Source organism: Cylas formicarius, unplaced genomic scaffold, assembly GCF_029955315.1.
Source record: "Cylas formicarius isolate icCylForm1 unplaced genomic scaffold, icCylForm1.1 PGA_scaffold_7__23_contigs__length_41026272, whole genome shotgun sequence".
Taxonomy (NCBI): Eukaryota; Metazoa; Arthropoda; class Insecta; order Coleoptera; family Brentidae; genus Cylas; species Cylas formicarius.
The window spans coordinates 30,301,557-30,319,301 of record NW_026844352.1 but is presented as its reverse complement, the minus strand read 5'-3'; the positions used below and the strand labels follow the sequence as shown (position 1 = coordinate 30,319,301).

Below are 17,745 nucleotides of genomic sequence, written 5' to 3'. Positions count from 1 at the left end.
ATATTTTTAGCACCTATACTTGTCAAGGGAGTACATTTTTCTTCTAGGCCACTTACGTCTTTTGGAGCTGGTTAATTGACCACTTCTCGTCAAATTCAAATTATGACATTGTGACATTCAATTTACCTTCAAGGAATACCCGAATACGCTACTTAGCGATTCGAGGAATTCCAATATCCACTCAACATTTTTACACTACTGTGTGTTAGTGAAAGAGGTCCTTATTTTTCAATTGTATCATAGATAAGTCAATTTTGGGCTCTATTTATTATTTCTTTTTGACCCATTTTCAGGGGCTTATAAAATTTACAATAAAAAAAATCTGCCATGGGAATTTTGTCAGAAAATCAGTACGAAAGTTTGCGAGAAGAGAAAATTAATTAACACTAACATATTTAGATGCTAAGTCCTGAATAGTGCGGTCAAATACAACTGGATTACTCACATAAATAATCGTTACATTTACTTTGGAGATGACCTATATGATTTATGCTTTCACAAACGCAAAATCAACAAAAATTGAATGATTGGAAAGTTTGGACAACTAACCAAAATATGTTTTGCGAACAAATACTCATTATTTATTACGAACTAAATGTACCTAAAATTTGCTGTTAGATTTAGCAATATGTAAACTTGACTTTATATTACGAATAAAATCTGGAGAAACAGAATACTACTGTTATAACTTTGTCGTCCTCTTTGAAACCGAACGTTTTCTCATACAATACCTGCGGTCAAATGCTAAGCGTTACTGTTTTTTTTCGTGTCACGAAAAATCGATTCTAATGACTCATGAAGTATTTTGTCCCCGAATTTTCCAAAACACGCACACAACAGCCCCGCGCGTTCGTGTATAGGGCGAGACGTTTTCATGTGCTTGTCACGGAAGTCACGGGAAGGGAGGCAAGCTCATGAAATACTTTCATTACCGAAAGGAGAAATAATGCCGTACCAAATAAAATTCACTTTTCGCTGGTAGTTGAAGTTAAGTCTCCATAGATATAAGAAAGTGACTAACTGATACGAATTAAGGAAAGACCCGGGCAAGCTGTATGAATGAAATATGGCCGAACAGGTCCGTACTTTGCTTTGAATTTAATTTTTTGGGGCTTTGTTAGGAAAGATACTCAACAATATTTATTTGTTTATGTATGTATTTATGTTTAAATCTAAAATAAAATTACAAATTATTTTTATCAACTACTTAAATTACTTAAAATTAGTCACATAATATGTAAGTATCACTATCGCCATCATCGCCTGTTCTAATTATTATTTGTTCTATATTATTTGCAATATGGATACACGATTGTTCTGCTTTTTCTATATGTTTAACAGAATTTGCCCAACTTTGCGTAGGGATACTAAAAACTTCGGTTTCTATATGTTTGAGGACATTGGAGTTAACACGGGGAAAAACATTGTTACGACGAATGGCAGATTAAAGTTGCCCTAGATTTTTTGCATAATTATCACAGACGTATTCCTTTTGCAGGTTCAAGCTTGCTAGAACCTCAATTAATTGCTTTTTGGTATAATCTTCGTTAAAATAAATGTTTTTATTATACGTGTAGTTTTGGATTGTTGGTTTTGTGTCACATGAGGAAGGGGTTTTAGTCAACTGTCTACTGTGATAACTTGCATTGTCCATTACAATGACGCTATTAGGAGGAATGTTTGGAACTAGTTCCGAATTCTGAAAGATTCCATTAAAACTTGCCTTTTGTCAATTTTTTTAAATCTAAAACCCATATGTTGAATACACTTCGATAAGGTAGTTCTGCCACATTTAACACCGGTTTCATCTTTTTTAAGCCTCCTAATTAAGATATCTAATGTAGGTACGCTTTGTTCCTCATATAACTGGTAAATTTTACGCCGTAATATATCTTAATCACTTTCATCTACACTCGAGAAAATGTCAGCATCGCTTTTTTTTTCCACGCTGAAATGGGATTATTCACAATTTTCGTCAATGTGGCCGTTTATTCTAAAGATGTTTGCTTGCTGGCACCACGTTCAATGAGAGTCAAATAAACATTGTTTATAACTTCCTTAGTCTCAATAGAATAGTGTTTTCTACATTTGGGCATGAGCATCCCATGAGATACACTAGACCCGCACATATTTTGCATAATTCGCACACGATTCAAAACACGCTGTATTACACACGAAATAAGAATGATTACTAATAAACTTAAACTAAGTAGTATACCAAACCAAAGAATATTAAACACAAGTAGGTATAAAATTATTTTCTATTACGGACCACAATTTTACCTGAATTTAAATTCCCAAAACTTTAGGTAATAATCTTGTTGTCTGGTATGATAATGACCACCCTTGGATAATCCCATTCAAAAGTAATTGGTCACTTTCTTATATCTATAAAGAGACCATACCTATCTATATTTTTTCACTGACGATCCCGTTTCTGCTTCCGATAGCAACAATTTCAAACTATTAAGTAGAAGTTCCGGCCAGCCGGTGTTAGGATGCAAACTTACTGCCGGTATAGGTAAACCTAACTTTGAATGTCGATAAAGCTGGCCGAACAACTAGTGCATTTCGTCAGGGGAGTGTAGTTAAATTGCTAGGAGTTCACTTTGATTCTCACCTAACGTGGCCTACTACGTCATGTGGAGATTAACAAAATTGATTTTCATAAATATGTTATGTTTATATTATTTTCCATATATTCGATTATTCTTGGCATTCAATTTTTTTTGTTTCCATTGACTGGAATAATTCTAAAAATACCATGAGGTTTATATTTATTTATATTATGCGTTACGTCGCTGTCGCGTCGTTTTCGGAAGCTAAGTATTGTATTCGAAGAAGACGGGTCATAGGTACCGGACATCACAAAATCATAATAATTTATTATAAAATACATATTATTAATAAATAATGATAGATAAGACTCTACAATTTTCAAGATGTTATTTAAAACATTTATTGACTAGTCAATAAGAAGTGGTCAATTGACCGGTCAATTAAGATCGACGGTCAACACTAGTATTATACGGTGCCCGCGTAAATTTTTTGTACTCTTCTATACAGAACGGTGTAATTTGGCATACACGTATATATTTGTTGTATATAAAACAATATCGGAAAATGTCAAAATGACAGCAGGGTGCCATTTTAAGTATTTAAAAAAAAATGGTTTTTGAAGGTCTTTTCATTTTCTATTCGCATACCAATTTTGAAAACGTTTGATTAGTCAGTTTTTGCAAGACAAAAAATTTAATAAATGCATTTTTAATTACATTTAAAAAAAAATGAGTGGCCAGCTCGGTCGCCAGACCTAGCAGCCCTTACAAAACCAAATGGACAAGGTGCTAATTTCAAAAATTTAATAAAATAGTTGATAAAATGATGAAATTATTTATTTTTTAATTTAAGTTGCGATTAAGTAATAGAAAAGTAATAAAACTAATTAGTGTGTGATTAGAATGTGAAAAGACCTTTAAAAAGAGGTTACCCCGCTTGCCATTAAAAAAACACCTAAGTTGGCGCCCTGCTGTTTTATGTTAAAAATTAAACATTTTAATTATATACGTGCATGCCAAATTTCACTAGGGTACAAAAAATAAAAGGGGGTCCCATCATTTCATTAATTTAAAATGCATCTTCATTGCATCTATATCTACTATCAGTTTTTAGAGTGTCAAAGGAAACTTTAATGCTAATTTTTCAGTAGACCTGAAATTTGATATTGTTTTGCCAGAGAGTGTAACAAAAATCAGAGATTTCAAAATTCTAACGTACGTAAAAAATCAAGACCTATTTCTGATTAGAAAGTTGATACTCATAAATTATTCATTGCAGTCAATAGTCCACTTTTCTGGCCTTTAAAATTTGATACGCCTTTCATAGCTTAAATGAACATCTTGACTGTGACATATCATAATTGGTGTTTTGTCCTATATAATTATAGCTGCGTTCATTTTTTCTTGTTGTAATTTTGACAATATCCCTTCATTTCCATAACCAAGTCTAATAAATTGATTTTGAATTTTCAATATCTACCATTGATTGCCCTCAACAATTTAACGCTTAGAAGAAAAAGTTTAAGTGCGTCGCAAATTTCCCGGAAAATGGCGGTTAAGAAAGAAAGCAAATCGTTGTTTTTTTCAATTAATTAAAGGAGAGGGCGCGCCACAGAAAAATGTGTTTATTTATTAGGGTCGGGGCCGCTTGCTTGGCCGGAATGCTCGCAAAGATTTTCCCTCTCTCGATTTCCTTTGTTTTAACCCGCTATTCGAAGAGAACTTGTAAAATTGCATTATCTTTATGATTGCCAAATCCCTCGTTCTCCCTAAAGTATGTAAAGCGGTACACTTTAATATTAATTTGCTTCTCCGCCATCTCGTCTTTAATATACGGGCATTAAAATGAGGAAAAAAAAGATTGATATAGGAAAGTTGAATTGAACATATTGATTGATTTTGTTTAATTTGAAAGATGCAAATGTACAGAGCGGTACAGTTATTTTGTTAATTTTTGATTAGTCAATCAATCGTTTATTTGCTCGTAACAAATATAATGAAAAATAACAGTTTGTTGCAATTAAAAAAGAGCAGATATTTAGCCTGATGATTTATAAATATATCTCTATTTTATTACTTATTACATTATCACTGGCAATTTTTTGAATAATAAATTTAAAATTTTAGTGGTACAGGGTGCAGGAAATAAGAAAAATTTTTCATATGAACACGAGTCCGTAAATGCGTAGTTTTCAAGATACAGGGTGCCAAACTTAAAAAAAATAGATACAACAAAAATTCAAGATACAAAAAGTTGCATTTTAAGTTGGTTAACTTGGAAAGAAATTGGTGGACTCCATTGCTATTTTAAAGTAATTATTCCCAAATAAGCCTCCTGTCACAACAAATATCATTATCAAATTTCAAGAAAATCGATCAAGGGATATTTAAGATATTGATGAAAAACTTTTTTTTTAAGTTTAACACCCTGTATCTTGAAAACTCTGCATTTTCGGACCCATGGTCATATGGAATTAAATTCTCATTTTTCTACATCTGAAATTATTCGAACGTTATTTCCAGACACGCTGTATAGGGATGTTGATCACAAATGCATTCTTTTTCGTCTAATTTTGTATGCTTTTTTCCAAATGGTAAAAACTTTTCATATGCAACTAACCAATAATTCACCTTTTTGCCTCCTTGTTGTTTTTTCGCTATCCAAAAAAACTCCTCTTTTCCTATTTTCAAAAAACTAGGCATTTAACTGAACTGGTATTTTAAACGCTGTTGGTTAATTGCTATCAAATTCTAATTACAGTTTTACCACACGTAATTATAGATTTCATCTTCGTCCCTTCGCGAATGGCAATTCTGTTATCTAATTAGGAGTTAATTAAAATCGGCATCCAGCAAATAACTGTCGTTTTATTTGGAAGCTATTTAAAATTACTTCGCGAATATTTCAATATAGTTTGGTAAACTCCATTGAAATTAGCTAAAGGACTGAAAAAAAATTAAAAGGCAAATTACGTTTCCATTACGTCACGGTCATGAATTTAAGAAAATATTCCAATTTTAGATGTATTTTGTACTTACTTTCCTGTAAATGTTTTTTCTTCATAAATGAAACTGTATGGTTCAGAAATATAAGCTTTATTTTGCTTGGATTGGTAAATTGCTCTTCTTTGTTGGATTGCTATGTTGTCTGACATTTTTATTCTGTTGCGATATCAAAATAAATTCATTGTTCGCTCTAGATGGATGGATTCTTGGGGTTACGTTCCTGGAAATTAAACCAATATTTTTGGACGTTTAAATTTAACCTTAGATGTGATAATATGTTGAAATTATTGGCAAAATAATAAAACTTTGTAGGTAATTTATTTTTAAAAAAATTTCCTATGTTTCTACACATTCGCGGTCCTTATATTCCCAGCGGTGAAGCGGGTGAAGGATGATGATTGCTCGTCATCCTTATTGCTAACGAAAAGGGATAAACGCCTTAACCCTGCTGAATCCCGCCAACAGGTGCTTACCGTGACAGTGCAGATCCCTCGTGTCTGCAGCGCAAATCTCACGATTCGTTTTAATTCAAATTCCAGCCATGGGCGTCTGCAAAACAAATTAAGAAATTCCGCAGCATGGAAGCAAAATAGGGGATAATGCTGGCGTGCGTTTGTCAGCCGGGAGATCCGTCTGTTTTTAGACGATCTCCCATTCCGTTGGGCGCTCCGCCGCTGCGCCTTCCCGTCACAAACCGGGAACCGAAACCCGGCACATCCATCCGGGTGTATCCACCATCGACGTACAACGACCGACAAATATCAAGGAACGTCGAGAGACTGGTGAAACTAGGACGAAGCTCCCAGACCAACAAAACGAATGCAAAATCAAACGACAATACTTTATCGGCCTGTGATCTCGAGCGTAGACATGTTAAGGATGAAGTTGGCGAGAGAAAGACTCTCGCAAACGGCAAGGTATATAAAGTGGCCAATCGAAAGCAAAAATAATTGAAACACTTGTATTGCCATTAGTTGAGGGGGGGGGGGTAATTTTTGACGTAAATATTCGTAGTTTCCAGTATACAGAGGGCTACAAAGGAGAAGATAAATCGCAAGCCGTAAGAGTCAAAGTCAATTCTTAAACTTTTGACTTTTTAAGTAAGCGTAAGCCTGCTGAATATGTATTGAATTATTGATGTGGCAGTTTTTGCAATTCCTTGAAATCAAATGAATATATAAAGGTGAGAGTGCACACCGAGAAAAGTGTTTTCCGTTGTTTATGAACAAATAGCCAGTGCTTTAGAATCCATTGCATGGGTTATACCATAATAAGGTTTAGAAGTGTGGGATATGCGCCTGGAAAAGCAAAGAAAAAATTGAAAGTTCTCTGGTAAGCTTCAGACGCAAATAAATAAATACTTACAACTAAATGTGGGACCGCAGCGAACGTAACAAGCATTCTGAACATCTCGACGTTTTCCTTGTTCGCTTGGTTCGTAATCGGTAACACTAACGTAATTCGTTTGAATGTATCAGTTAACTGTGCTTAGAAACAAAACAATATTTGGTATTATCCAAACAATAAAAAAAAATGTTTCACGGACTGGCCCTATTGTTGTGCGCAACTGTTGTTTTTTTCTACGAGATAAAAAAAATGTTTCTACGAGATAAAAAAAATGTGCAAAGTTGTGTTTGAAACTGCAAAAATGTTTAAAAATGAGATATATTGGAAGAATTATATATTTACAGTTTATAGTACTACATATTACTATTGCTACCTGTCGTTTTTGTTGAATTTGTACCACGTTTTTTGTTTCGGTTTAACGGTGTTGTGCCAATATCTTGTGCTGTAATTTCGTAAAATTTGGTTAATTTTTTATTATTGCTAATGAACAACTTCACACGCCGACATTTTTGAAGACTATTTAAAGTTTCCACTATAACGTAATATAAATTCGTATATTCTTTTCTACTTACAGATCGTTTGAAAATCGTTTGAGCCGCGAATTTTTTGAAAATGTTAATAATGTATGGAACGCAACCTTAAATCTGTTAAGGCTTCTTCTCTATCAGAATCCGTGAAAAAGTCACCCCTCTTGACTCTAAAATTCTTCTTCTCTACGGACTGCCTAGGGTTCACAAAGTAGGATCTACCTATTCTCAGCGCCATTGGTTCTTACAAAATATATCTGATATATTCTTACTTAATTCCTTTCATTTTATTAGATCCACACGATATTCTAGTTAGTTTCGACATAGAATCCCTCTTCACTAAAATCCCTATTTTTGGGACTCATTATTTCAGGTATATTTAAATCCGAGGATCTGGAACCAAACATTCTCAATGAAAACTGCTTGTCTAGAATGTAGTTTTCTTATAACGGTCAAATTTGTGAACATCCGTCTGGAACAGCTACCAGTAATTGCGAATATATTTGAGAAGAAAGCAATCGACACCTTCCATCTAAAACAAAAATTATGGAAACGCTACGTTAGTGATACTTCTGTTATTTGGCCGCATGGTCAAGAATCCATCCATATCCATGTCTAGAATGGATGGATTGTAGCCGTTGTTCAGTGCAATAGGAATGGGAAACCCACTTAGTTCTTTGTTAGCCGAGATTTTTATGGATAATTTGGAAAATATCATACTAGAACATCCTTTAAGTAAAAGTTTTCTATGTTGGTATAGATACGCGAATAAAATTATAAATAAACAAATTCAGACCACAGTAAACTCTATTTATTCGAAACCTAATACAGAACACAAACAATTTACAACAATTACATACATAGGAGAACCCAGTGAAAAAGTTTCAAAACATTTGTCAAAATGTGCTTTTAAAATAACTTTCAGAACTAATAACACAGTAGGAAAGTTATTAAAAAACAATAAAACGAAACGTCCAAAATCTCAAAAATCAGATGTCTACAGGTTGAAATGCGGATCTTGTCCTAAAATTTATATTGGACAATCAGTTAGATCCTTCAAGAAACGCATTAACGAGTATAAAAGACCGTCTAAAAACAGAAAAACACATTTTTGACGACTATTTTGATATTTTACATACAGCCACGAAAAGTAGAAAATTAACTTTATTGGAAGCCATGGAGATTAACAAAATGAGACATTCAAATGTATTGCTTAACGATCAATTAGATTTACATATCTCTCCTTCATTGAACTTAAATTCTAACAACATTAATTAAGGTTTTATTGTCATTTTTCGAGATATATAGTAACAGGTAGTTTATAAATTTGATAAAGACACGGTGTTGTCGAAACAATTGTCATGTCATAATATATAATTTCGTGAAAACTTTTAGTTCTTAATTATGCAGATATTTTTAGTTTGCAAAGGTTATTCAGTTGGTATATATATATATATAACGATGCTCATATTTTTCACGTTCTAATTAAATTTTGGCAATCACAACGCTTAGAAACGATTAACGCTAATTGCAATTTTCTTGGACCTCTGTCGGAAACTGGGGGGCCGACTCGAGAGACGTTCCGGAATATGACTTTAATATTCCGGGCATAACATAATCGATTTTTAATTTGCACTCGAGTCTAATAAAATGAGCCAGACACCCGTCCTTAATACCCTTACGGACCATTTGGTCATATCGATTTATTATTTTGCGATTACGTTCGGTTGTAATTTAACAAATTTAAAGTTGTAATCGCTTTGGGGTACAATTAAATTAAAACAAGGGAAAATAAAGACGATTTGTTATCCGAATGCGTTCAACTTTCGTCGACGCGATGGTTCCCGCGGGAGAGCGAACAAGATGGAGTGCAGAAAATGGCAAATTGACGTCTGTGAGCCCGACGACTCATTAAATTTGCCGTGCCGACTGTGAAACTTTCAGTTAACAATTTGTAACTCCGGGAAAGCCTATTAAACGGCTTAATGAAACGCTTTGCAGCTCTTGATAGCTACATTGTGTGACACTTCTTATGTGCTTTTCCAAATGTTCTTGGTCAAAATTTATTTCGGTTTCTAACGATTCTCACACGAAGGTTGTTGCTCTGGAGGTTCTACGTGTTTCAGATATTAAGCACGTGACTTTATCAGCCGTAGTATATCATGTTTGAAAAAAGTCGCTCTGCTTTAGATCAAGGGATCTTCTTCTTCTTCCTGTGCCTTATCCTCAGTGGACGTTGGCGATTACTATGGCCCATCTGATTTTATTTGCTGCAGCCCGAAATAGATCCATAGATGTCATTCCCGTCCATTGTCTTAGATTTCGCAGCCACGATATTCTTCGTCTTCCAGGACCTCTTTTGCCGTTAAGCTTGCCCTGCATAATAAGCTGGAGTAGGCTATATTTCTGGTTTCGCATAACATGGCCGAAGTATGATAGTTTGCGTTCCTTGATTACGTTTAAGACCTCTTTTTGTTTTCTCATACGCTGTAGGACGGCTTCGTTGGTTACGCGGTAGGTCCATGATATTCTGAGCATGCGTCTGTAGCACCACATCTCAAATGCTTCCAGACGTTTACATGCAGCGTCGGTTAGAGTCCAAGCTTCCACCCCATGTGTTAGTATTGAGAAAACGTAGCATTTAAGAACTCTGACTCTGAGGTGTAAGCCTATATTTAGATTGCACAGCACGCTTCTCATTCGGTTGAAAGCTGTTCTACCCTTCTCAATTCGGATCTTAATTTCATTTATTTGTTCCCATTTATTGTTAAGAAATGTGCCCAAGTAGTTTATCGATGTAACCGTTTCTAATTGGGAGCCATTTGCATAAAACTGGCCATCAATATCTTGTTTGCTTATTATCATGACCTTTGTTTTATTTATGTTTAGGTGCATGTTGTAGGTTTCGCATACTTCCGTTACTCTGTCTATTAGCCTTTGAAGACCCTCAGCTGTGTCTGCAATTAGGACTGTATCGTCAGCGTACCTTAGATTATTAATGAGTACGCCGTTTATTAAAATGCCGTCCTCTGCATTCTCCAGAGCCTCTCTAAACAGTCTCTCTGAGTAAACGTTAAAGAGCAGAGGAGAGAGCACGCATCCCTGTCGAACTCCTTGGCGTACTTCAAACTCTTCAGAGAGTGCATTCTCCACCCGAACACGAGCCTTTTGATTCCAGTAAAGGTTAGATATAATGCGGATATCCCTGTCATCCATGCCTGACTGTCTGAGCGTTTCCAATAGTTTCCTGTGATTTACTCTATCAAAGGCTTTCTCGAAGTCGATGAAACAGGCAAAGACATTGCAGTTAACATCGCGTGCCCTTTGTATTAGAACATTAAGGCTAAACAATGCTTCCCGTGTACCGAGTCCGTTCCTAAATCCGAATTGTGTCTCTCCGATATGTTCTTCGAGTTTGGGATAAATACGTTCATGTATGATTTTTAGGAATGTTTTTAGAACGTGACTCATTAGACTAATGGATCTGTAGTCTTCGCATTTTTTAGCTGTGATTTTTTTCGGTATGGGGATAAATGTTGAAAACAACCATTCTTCTGGGATTGTGCCGCTCTCATAAATGTAATTGAATAGCTCTGTAACGAGGTCTAGGTGGTTTTGTTCTATGAGCTTTAGCAAGTCTGCATAAACTTCATCGGGTCCTGCTGCTTTGTTGTTTTTAAGCTTCCTGATTGCATGCGCAACCTCTTCCGTGGTTATAGAGGGCCCAGTTTCTATGATTTGTTCCTCTAAAGTGCCTCGGTTCTCGTCATTATAGAGTGCCTGCATGTACTCCCTCCATCTTTCTATCTTCTGATCAATCTCCAGTAGTGCCTCGCCATTTATGTTTGTGACCATCCCTGTGTTTCTAGGTCTGAATAAACCTGCAGCTTCTTTGATTCTTTTATGTAGATTAAACGAATCATGTTGGTTTTCCAGTTGCTCGATTTCGGTGCATTTCTCTGCCAGCCAAGCCTCCTTTGTCTCCTTGATCTTTCTTTTAATCAAGCTATGGATTTGTCGATATCTTTCTTCGTTGTTGTTTTTATATTTTCTTCGCTCCTCCATGAGGTCCAATATTTCCTCGGTCATCCATCTGGAGTTTTTCTTCTTCCTTTCTGTGAGAAGTCTAGACTTTGCCGTCTCCACTATGGTGTTCTTTGTATCCATCCATTTTCGTTCAATATGGTTATATGATTTTTCTTTGATTTCAGCTATTTTTCTATTTAATTCCTGTTTTGTTTCGGTTTTAACATTTTCGTCTTTAAGTTTTTGTGTATCCACTCGTTCTGCTCGTTTTGATTTTGCTAGCTTCTTTAATCGTAGTCTTAAAGTGGATAGCAATAGATTATGGTCAGATGGGACGTCTGCACCAGGGTAGGTTTTTACGGTTGTTATCGAGTTTCGGAACCTCTTGTTCACCGTTATAAAATCAATCTGATTCCTTACTATGTGCCGTTCATTATCAGCGGGAGACATCCAGGTATATAGACGCCTGGGTGGTTGTTTAAACCACGTGTTCGTAATTATAAAATTAAATTCTTTACAGAATTGGACAAGTGCTTCTCCTCTCTCGTTTCGCATTCCTATCCCGTATCTTCCGACAACGTCATCATCTTCCCCATAGCCGACCTTGGCATTAAAATCACCCATAAGAAGGGTGATCTCTTCTTTTCGCGTGTGTTTAAGAGCTTTCTTCATGTCCATATAGAACTCATCCATCTCTTCCTCGGTGCTTTGTGTTGTTGGTGCGTAAATCTGGATTATATTTAACTTGCAGGGCTTTGCGTTGATCTTCATTATCGCTACTCTGTCAGAGATGGGTACGAATCCTAGTACGGCACTATCGACCTCTTTCGTTACTATTATTGCGACCCCATTTCGATGTTGAGGGCTATCTTCTCCAGCATAGTAAATCTGATGTTCCTCTATTTCGCACTTCCCAGAACCAGGCCATCGCGTTTCGCTAATTCCGAGTATATCAATTCTCAATCGCAACATTTCCTTAACCGTGTTAGCCGCCTTTCCAGCCTGAAACATGCTCTGCACATTCCATGTGCCTACTCTTCTCTTTGATGTAGCTTTTAGGATACTGGCTGACCGGGAGATTCTTAGCACCCTCTCCCCATTTAAGGGGTGCCCGGGACTGAGGGCCGTGATATTTTCATTTTCAGCCATAGTAAATATCCTGGGGAAAATTATTGTACCTAGGTAGTTTCCCGTTGCTTTCCTAGGTTTAGGGATCAGCCGCCCAATGTGGGTCAGACGCTGTTGGAGTACCGCTCCTGACATGGAGATCCGTCGTGTCCTGTGCTAGTTTTGGTCCACCCCGGGTATTTTATTTCCCCGGTACCCAGCATATCTGCTGAGCGTTCCCCTATCCGCCACCTGGGGAGGCGCCCGATGGGGGACTAGCAACCCCGCACGGGGTTGCTAGTCAAGGGATCAAGGGATAGAACTTCCAAACAATGATCTGTTACTATAATTTTTTTCATATTTCTTATTATTTTGATATGTGAATGTTACTTCTTACAGTGAAAATGGAAGTAGGTTAGTTGGAAGAAAAAAGAGATTTTAGTCATGTAGTTTTCGAGCATGAAGATCAAAGAAGAAAATAAAAAGAAAGCTTTTCATTGATAAAAAAGCTGTTCCATTTTGGTGGTTGTTAACTTGCGATTTCTTTTTGCAGTGTTTTGTAAGAATGTGCCCAGATCCGATTAAATTTCTAGGAAAAACCGACTTGAGTGTGTGGAGATCGCCGTTTAGAGAGAAAATATAGCTATATGGGAATTCCAATCATTTCTGTATAAAATTTTCTAGAGCTGCATGCGGGGATTGTATTAACTTTCTCGCACATCCGGTAAAAAATAAGTTCGGAAAAGAATGTTTATTGTTTTATAGGGGATATTTAGGGGCTTGCATATAATCCATCGTTTTAGAATGTGACAAACATGAATCTCTACGTGACGCTTAATCTTCATGAAGGCCGTAGGTGGTTGTAGCGGAACAAAATTTACTTTTCAAACAATATTTTTAAAGATATTCCGTACGAAGAAAACCATTCGATTATCAAATAACAATCCTTTTTATTTAAAGAATGTACGCGGCACACATATTTTGTCGTTTTTGTAATTTGCCGCCATAAAATCGAACGGAGAGGTTCAGTAATATCGAGTCGACAGGAAATTAATAAACCGTCGATAAGTCATTTCGTTCAAATTGTCTTACCATGTTAGGTCGTTAAGTTGACGTCTCCCCAGCTTTATTGTTCGAATAAAGTGGACATTGCGAAGAGCTGCGTCGGTGGTGGCAATATTGGAAGCACAAAAAATGATTGTTTCAAAAACCCAAAACCAAAAATTTTCCCGTCCTGTAATATTAGACATTCGTTGCCATCGATTTTATTCCTCGCGAATGTACATTACATTTTTATTTATATATGCTTTAAATTGTTGAAGACAGTCAATATTAAAAATTGTAACCTATTATCACCGTCAAAAAACCTATTTATCTACCTTTCCATGTATAGTATATTTAACCGCCAGTTTGATAAACTTCAATTTAGTCACGAGTTTGATTTCGCCAAGCGGGGCTTAGTAGAGCGAGCACTTATTAAATGACTCACTGAAGTGATTTTATATCATTCATTTTTGCAACAAAGCACGAATAAATTTATTTAGTGACTGATGTTAACCGTCAGAAGAAAAATTATTATTAAACATTCGCTCCGTTCGTGTCAAAACAAATTCGTGGCCAAAGTGTCATTAATAATATGTTAATATGCTAGCGTATAGAAACTAACCAGCTTAATTTTGGACTGTCATCAACTCTGCAATAGGTAAAATTACAAAATGTGTGGTTGACATTCCTGCAAATAATTGGAAGAATTCTCTGCAACAAGTTTTAAATAAGTGATAGTGATATGAATATATATTATTCGTTTCCATGCACTTTGCATAAGTATTCAGCGAAGTCCAAAAATAAAAAATTTGTACCATCTTTTTCGAGTCGTATCAAAAACCTCATGGCTACGAAATATGGATTTATCATTTAACTTTTGTGGCGCATCAAAAATCAGCGAAAGTTTCTAAAACGAATTTTAAAGGGACCAATTTAAACCCAGTTTCGCTCAAGGCTTGGTAACTCTCTGTCGGGAACTTTAAACTTAAATCAACAATTCCATTTGGAGTCGGGATCTTCCCGTTACTCAAGGTCGTTTGTCTGGTTATTACCTGAACATTAATCCAGTCTCACAATACGTTGGCGAATCCATTTGAACTCCTTTCTCTAGCTAATAATATTAATCAACTCGAGTGCTCTCTTAATCTGGTAGGCAGACGAAGCTTCAAATGTATAGTGTCGTTGCTATAGGACGAAGCGGGAAATGTGGGCGAATTCGCCTTTTTGATAAACGCGTTTTAGATTACTCTTACCATCCAATACTTACACCGGCTTCTCTATAGCTGATGCTGGAATCAAACGACAAATAAAAAGTGCCTAAGACGGCGCCCTAATGAAATTTGCTCGACCTGTGCGCTGATACGCCCTTTTGAATTTTATGCGTTCAATAAGCATGAGAAGGAAGTCTTTTTCCATCGATTTATACTGGTTGTTTTGTTAATGGTAAAGCGAGTTTTTCTGGAATATGTTTTAAGAGATATAAAATAGTCAGTTAAGTGTTCCTTTGTGGGCGGCAAAATATGCCACTGTTGTTCTGTTGTTGAGGTGGTCTGTGTCATTTAAAACATATAAAAAAAAGACATAAGAACAAATTTTAACAATTTTCAATTGACTATTATTTTCCTAGATTATTCCATTCCAAAAAGTAAAATTAAAGATATGTTAATTATTTTATTTTAGTTGTTGCCTGTATCTTGATTTGTAAATCGATGATGTCTACTCGATTTTCCTTGAGGTTTTGTGATTTTAAAACTAACCAAATATGACAGCAGTTACATATAATCAGCAACCAGAGGTTAACCTTTTTAAAGGTGAATTTTAACCTCAAATAGGAAAGTCAAATTGTAATCATTTTGTGGAAATTTTTTGTTCTTGGGAACACCTGCGGCAAATAAACAAAAATTTTATAACTAGTTTGTTAGATAAATCAAATGGAAAAAAACTAGCGACCAGGTTTGGGGCTCCATAGTCTATATGTCAAATTTTTAAATTTGTTGCCTAATATTATTTTTTAAGCAAATAATATTGTCTTTACCCAAAAACAAAGCAAAAGTTTACTAGCCGGTTTTAATTAGAATTTTCGCATTGCTCGCGATAAAAGTATTGCGAAAATTGTCGAATACAATGCAAAATTTAATTACGTCGGAGGTACGGGTCTTCGTATAATGAGAATTTGTCAGATTATATCGCGAACCCTTAATTCTTAATTAAAAGTTCCTCGTTGATTTTTAAGCCTTTATATCGGATACCAAACTCGGCGCGTGTGAAAATTCGAAACATCACAGTCACGTAAAAAAAGTTGGCAAGAGAGGGTAAACAGCTACTTTTAGGGGCAGATCGAGTCGAGAAGTTTTCTGTACAGTTTTTCCGAGACGTAAATTCGACTTGGTTCGTTACCCACGTTTATTGGATTTACGTAACGTCTTTAAGCTATAAGGCTTCATACGTAAACGAGGTTATAGACAAGACAACGGTTCCCCATTTTTTTAACCATTTTTTTTCGCAGCTACCCGACGAAGTGCAGTTAACCCTGAGTGAACTGCGCGAGATGGCGTGCAGACAGCAGGCGCAGATCGACTCTCAGCATCAGCTGTTGGCCGCTAAAGAACAGCGGTTGCGTTACCTCAAAGAGCAGGAGGCGCGACAGCAACGCGTACACGCCGAAAGCGAACGGCTGCGCAGATTGCGAGAGCGCGTGGACGCGCAGGAGCTGAAGCTGCGCAAGCTGCGCGCGCTGCGCGGACAAGTGGACCACCAAAAGCAAAACAACATTTCCCTTAGTAAGTAACTCAATATTACTTGCCTTTTGCTATAGTTGTAATTCTACCTGTGCAGCCGACTTCAATGTCACATTTTTTCTAAAACGTGCTCTTTCGCACACTCAAAAGCGAAATTTACTTAATATGAGAAAATTCCCGTTTTAAAATTCCAGTTTTAGTCAAACTGCCTTTCATTTACATTATAGAACCCATTTTTCAGCAGAGTAGGAAGAGGAGTGGGTTTTCATTTAATAATGTTTAAGGTTTACTTTACGATTGCCTTCACGTCAACTTCATTTTTCGGTAGATATTACAAGAGTTTTATTAATTTAAATCACCAGTTAAAACCGATAGCATGCAATTTTGTATATTTTTAATAATTGTAATTTATGCAGTAGAAACTAATTTGTTTTAGTCAGTCCGTGACCATCACGTATTTCCGATATTACTTACTCAAGTTAAGTAGTTCGTTATACCGTTTTTTGACTTTTTGAATTTCATTTAGTTTTACATTTCGTTTTGTACAAATAAAATGTCATTAAGGGAACGTTGCTTTCGTTGTCGAATTTGTCAAAAAGATTTTTTATCTATATTATTTATTGAAATTTTAGTGCCAATAACGCATATTTCTTGAAAATTGTAACGCACAGATAAATTTTAATCGTTTGCTCCTCCACCATTCGTCAAGAACAGTCGTCATTATAGAAAGAAAAGATTACTTATAAAGCGTGTCTTCGGAAGTTATTATCAACTGGGAAGATTTTTACTTATTAATTTTACGAAAATAAGCGCCCTTTCCTCATGTCCTGCTTGGTGAGAAAATAAGAATATTTGTATGTTCGAAACGCAGGGTGGTCTCAAAAACTATCGGGTTTAAAATTAGCAAAATACGTTTGCCTTTGTGGAAAAGTTATATCCAAATTTTTGATGACCCTGTTCGTTAATAAAATTATAGGAAATTTAATTTAATGTCACTAGTAATATTTTGGCGGAAAAATATGGATGATTATTTGAAATACCACACCAAACATTGGTTTTGAAATACGTTTGCTCACTGCATTCAATTACGTAATTGGGGTTCACATCGCTCCACCAACGACAATTCTGAGAATATAAAACACCATTATAAGTTGATGTTGCCTCGTCACTGAATAAAATTCTTGTTAAAAAGAAACTGTTTAACTTCTCCTTGAAACCAAGCACAGAACTGGAAACGCGATCCGATATCTGCAGGTTGGAGGGTATGTACAAATTTTGGCTTATATGAATAAAATTTATTTATTCCAATAGCAGAAGCTCTTAGCTTGAACTGCGTTCTTTATCCCTTCCTCCTTTGGAAATTTTTGGGTTTTCCACAACTACTTGTAAAGT

At 35.8% G+C, this 17,745-nt stretch overlaps 1 protein-coding gene across 3 annotated transcripts in view; it reads left to right on the top strand.

The window, feature by feature from the left end:
* Positions 1 to 17,745, top strand: part of LOC132704656 (apoptosis-stimulating of p53 protein 2) — a 120,228-nt gene that overhangs the window by 78,068 nt on the left and 24,415 nt on the right. For 2 of the 3 annotated variants that reach the window (XM_060674813.1, XM_060674812.1), the window contains exon 3: positions 16,122 to 16,395. In XM_060674813.1, the coding sequence (XP_060530796.1) occupies positions 16,122 to 16,395 (274 nt within the window). Of the gene's footprint in view, positions 1 to 6,103; positions 6,482 to 16,121; positions 16,396 to 17,745 lie in introns of all 3 variants that reach the window. The other variant, XM_060674811.1, reaches the window with a different exon arrangement.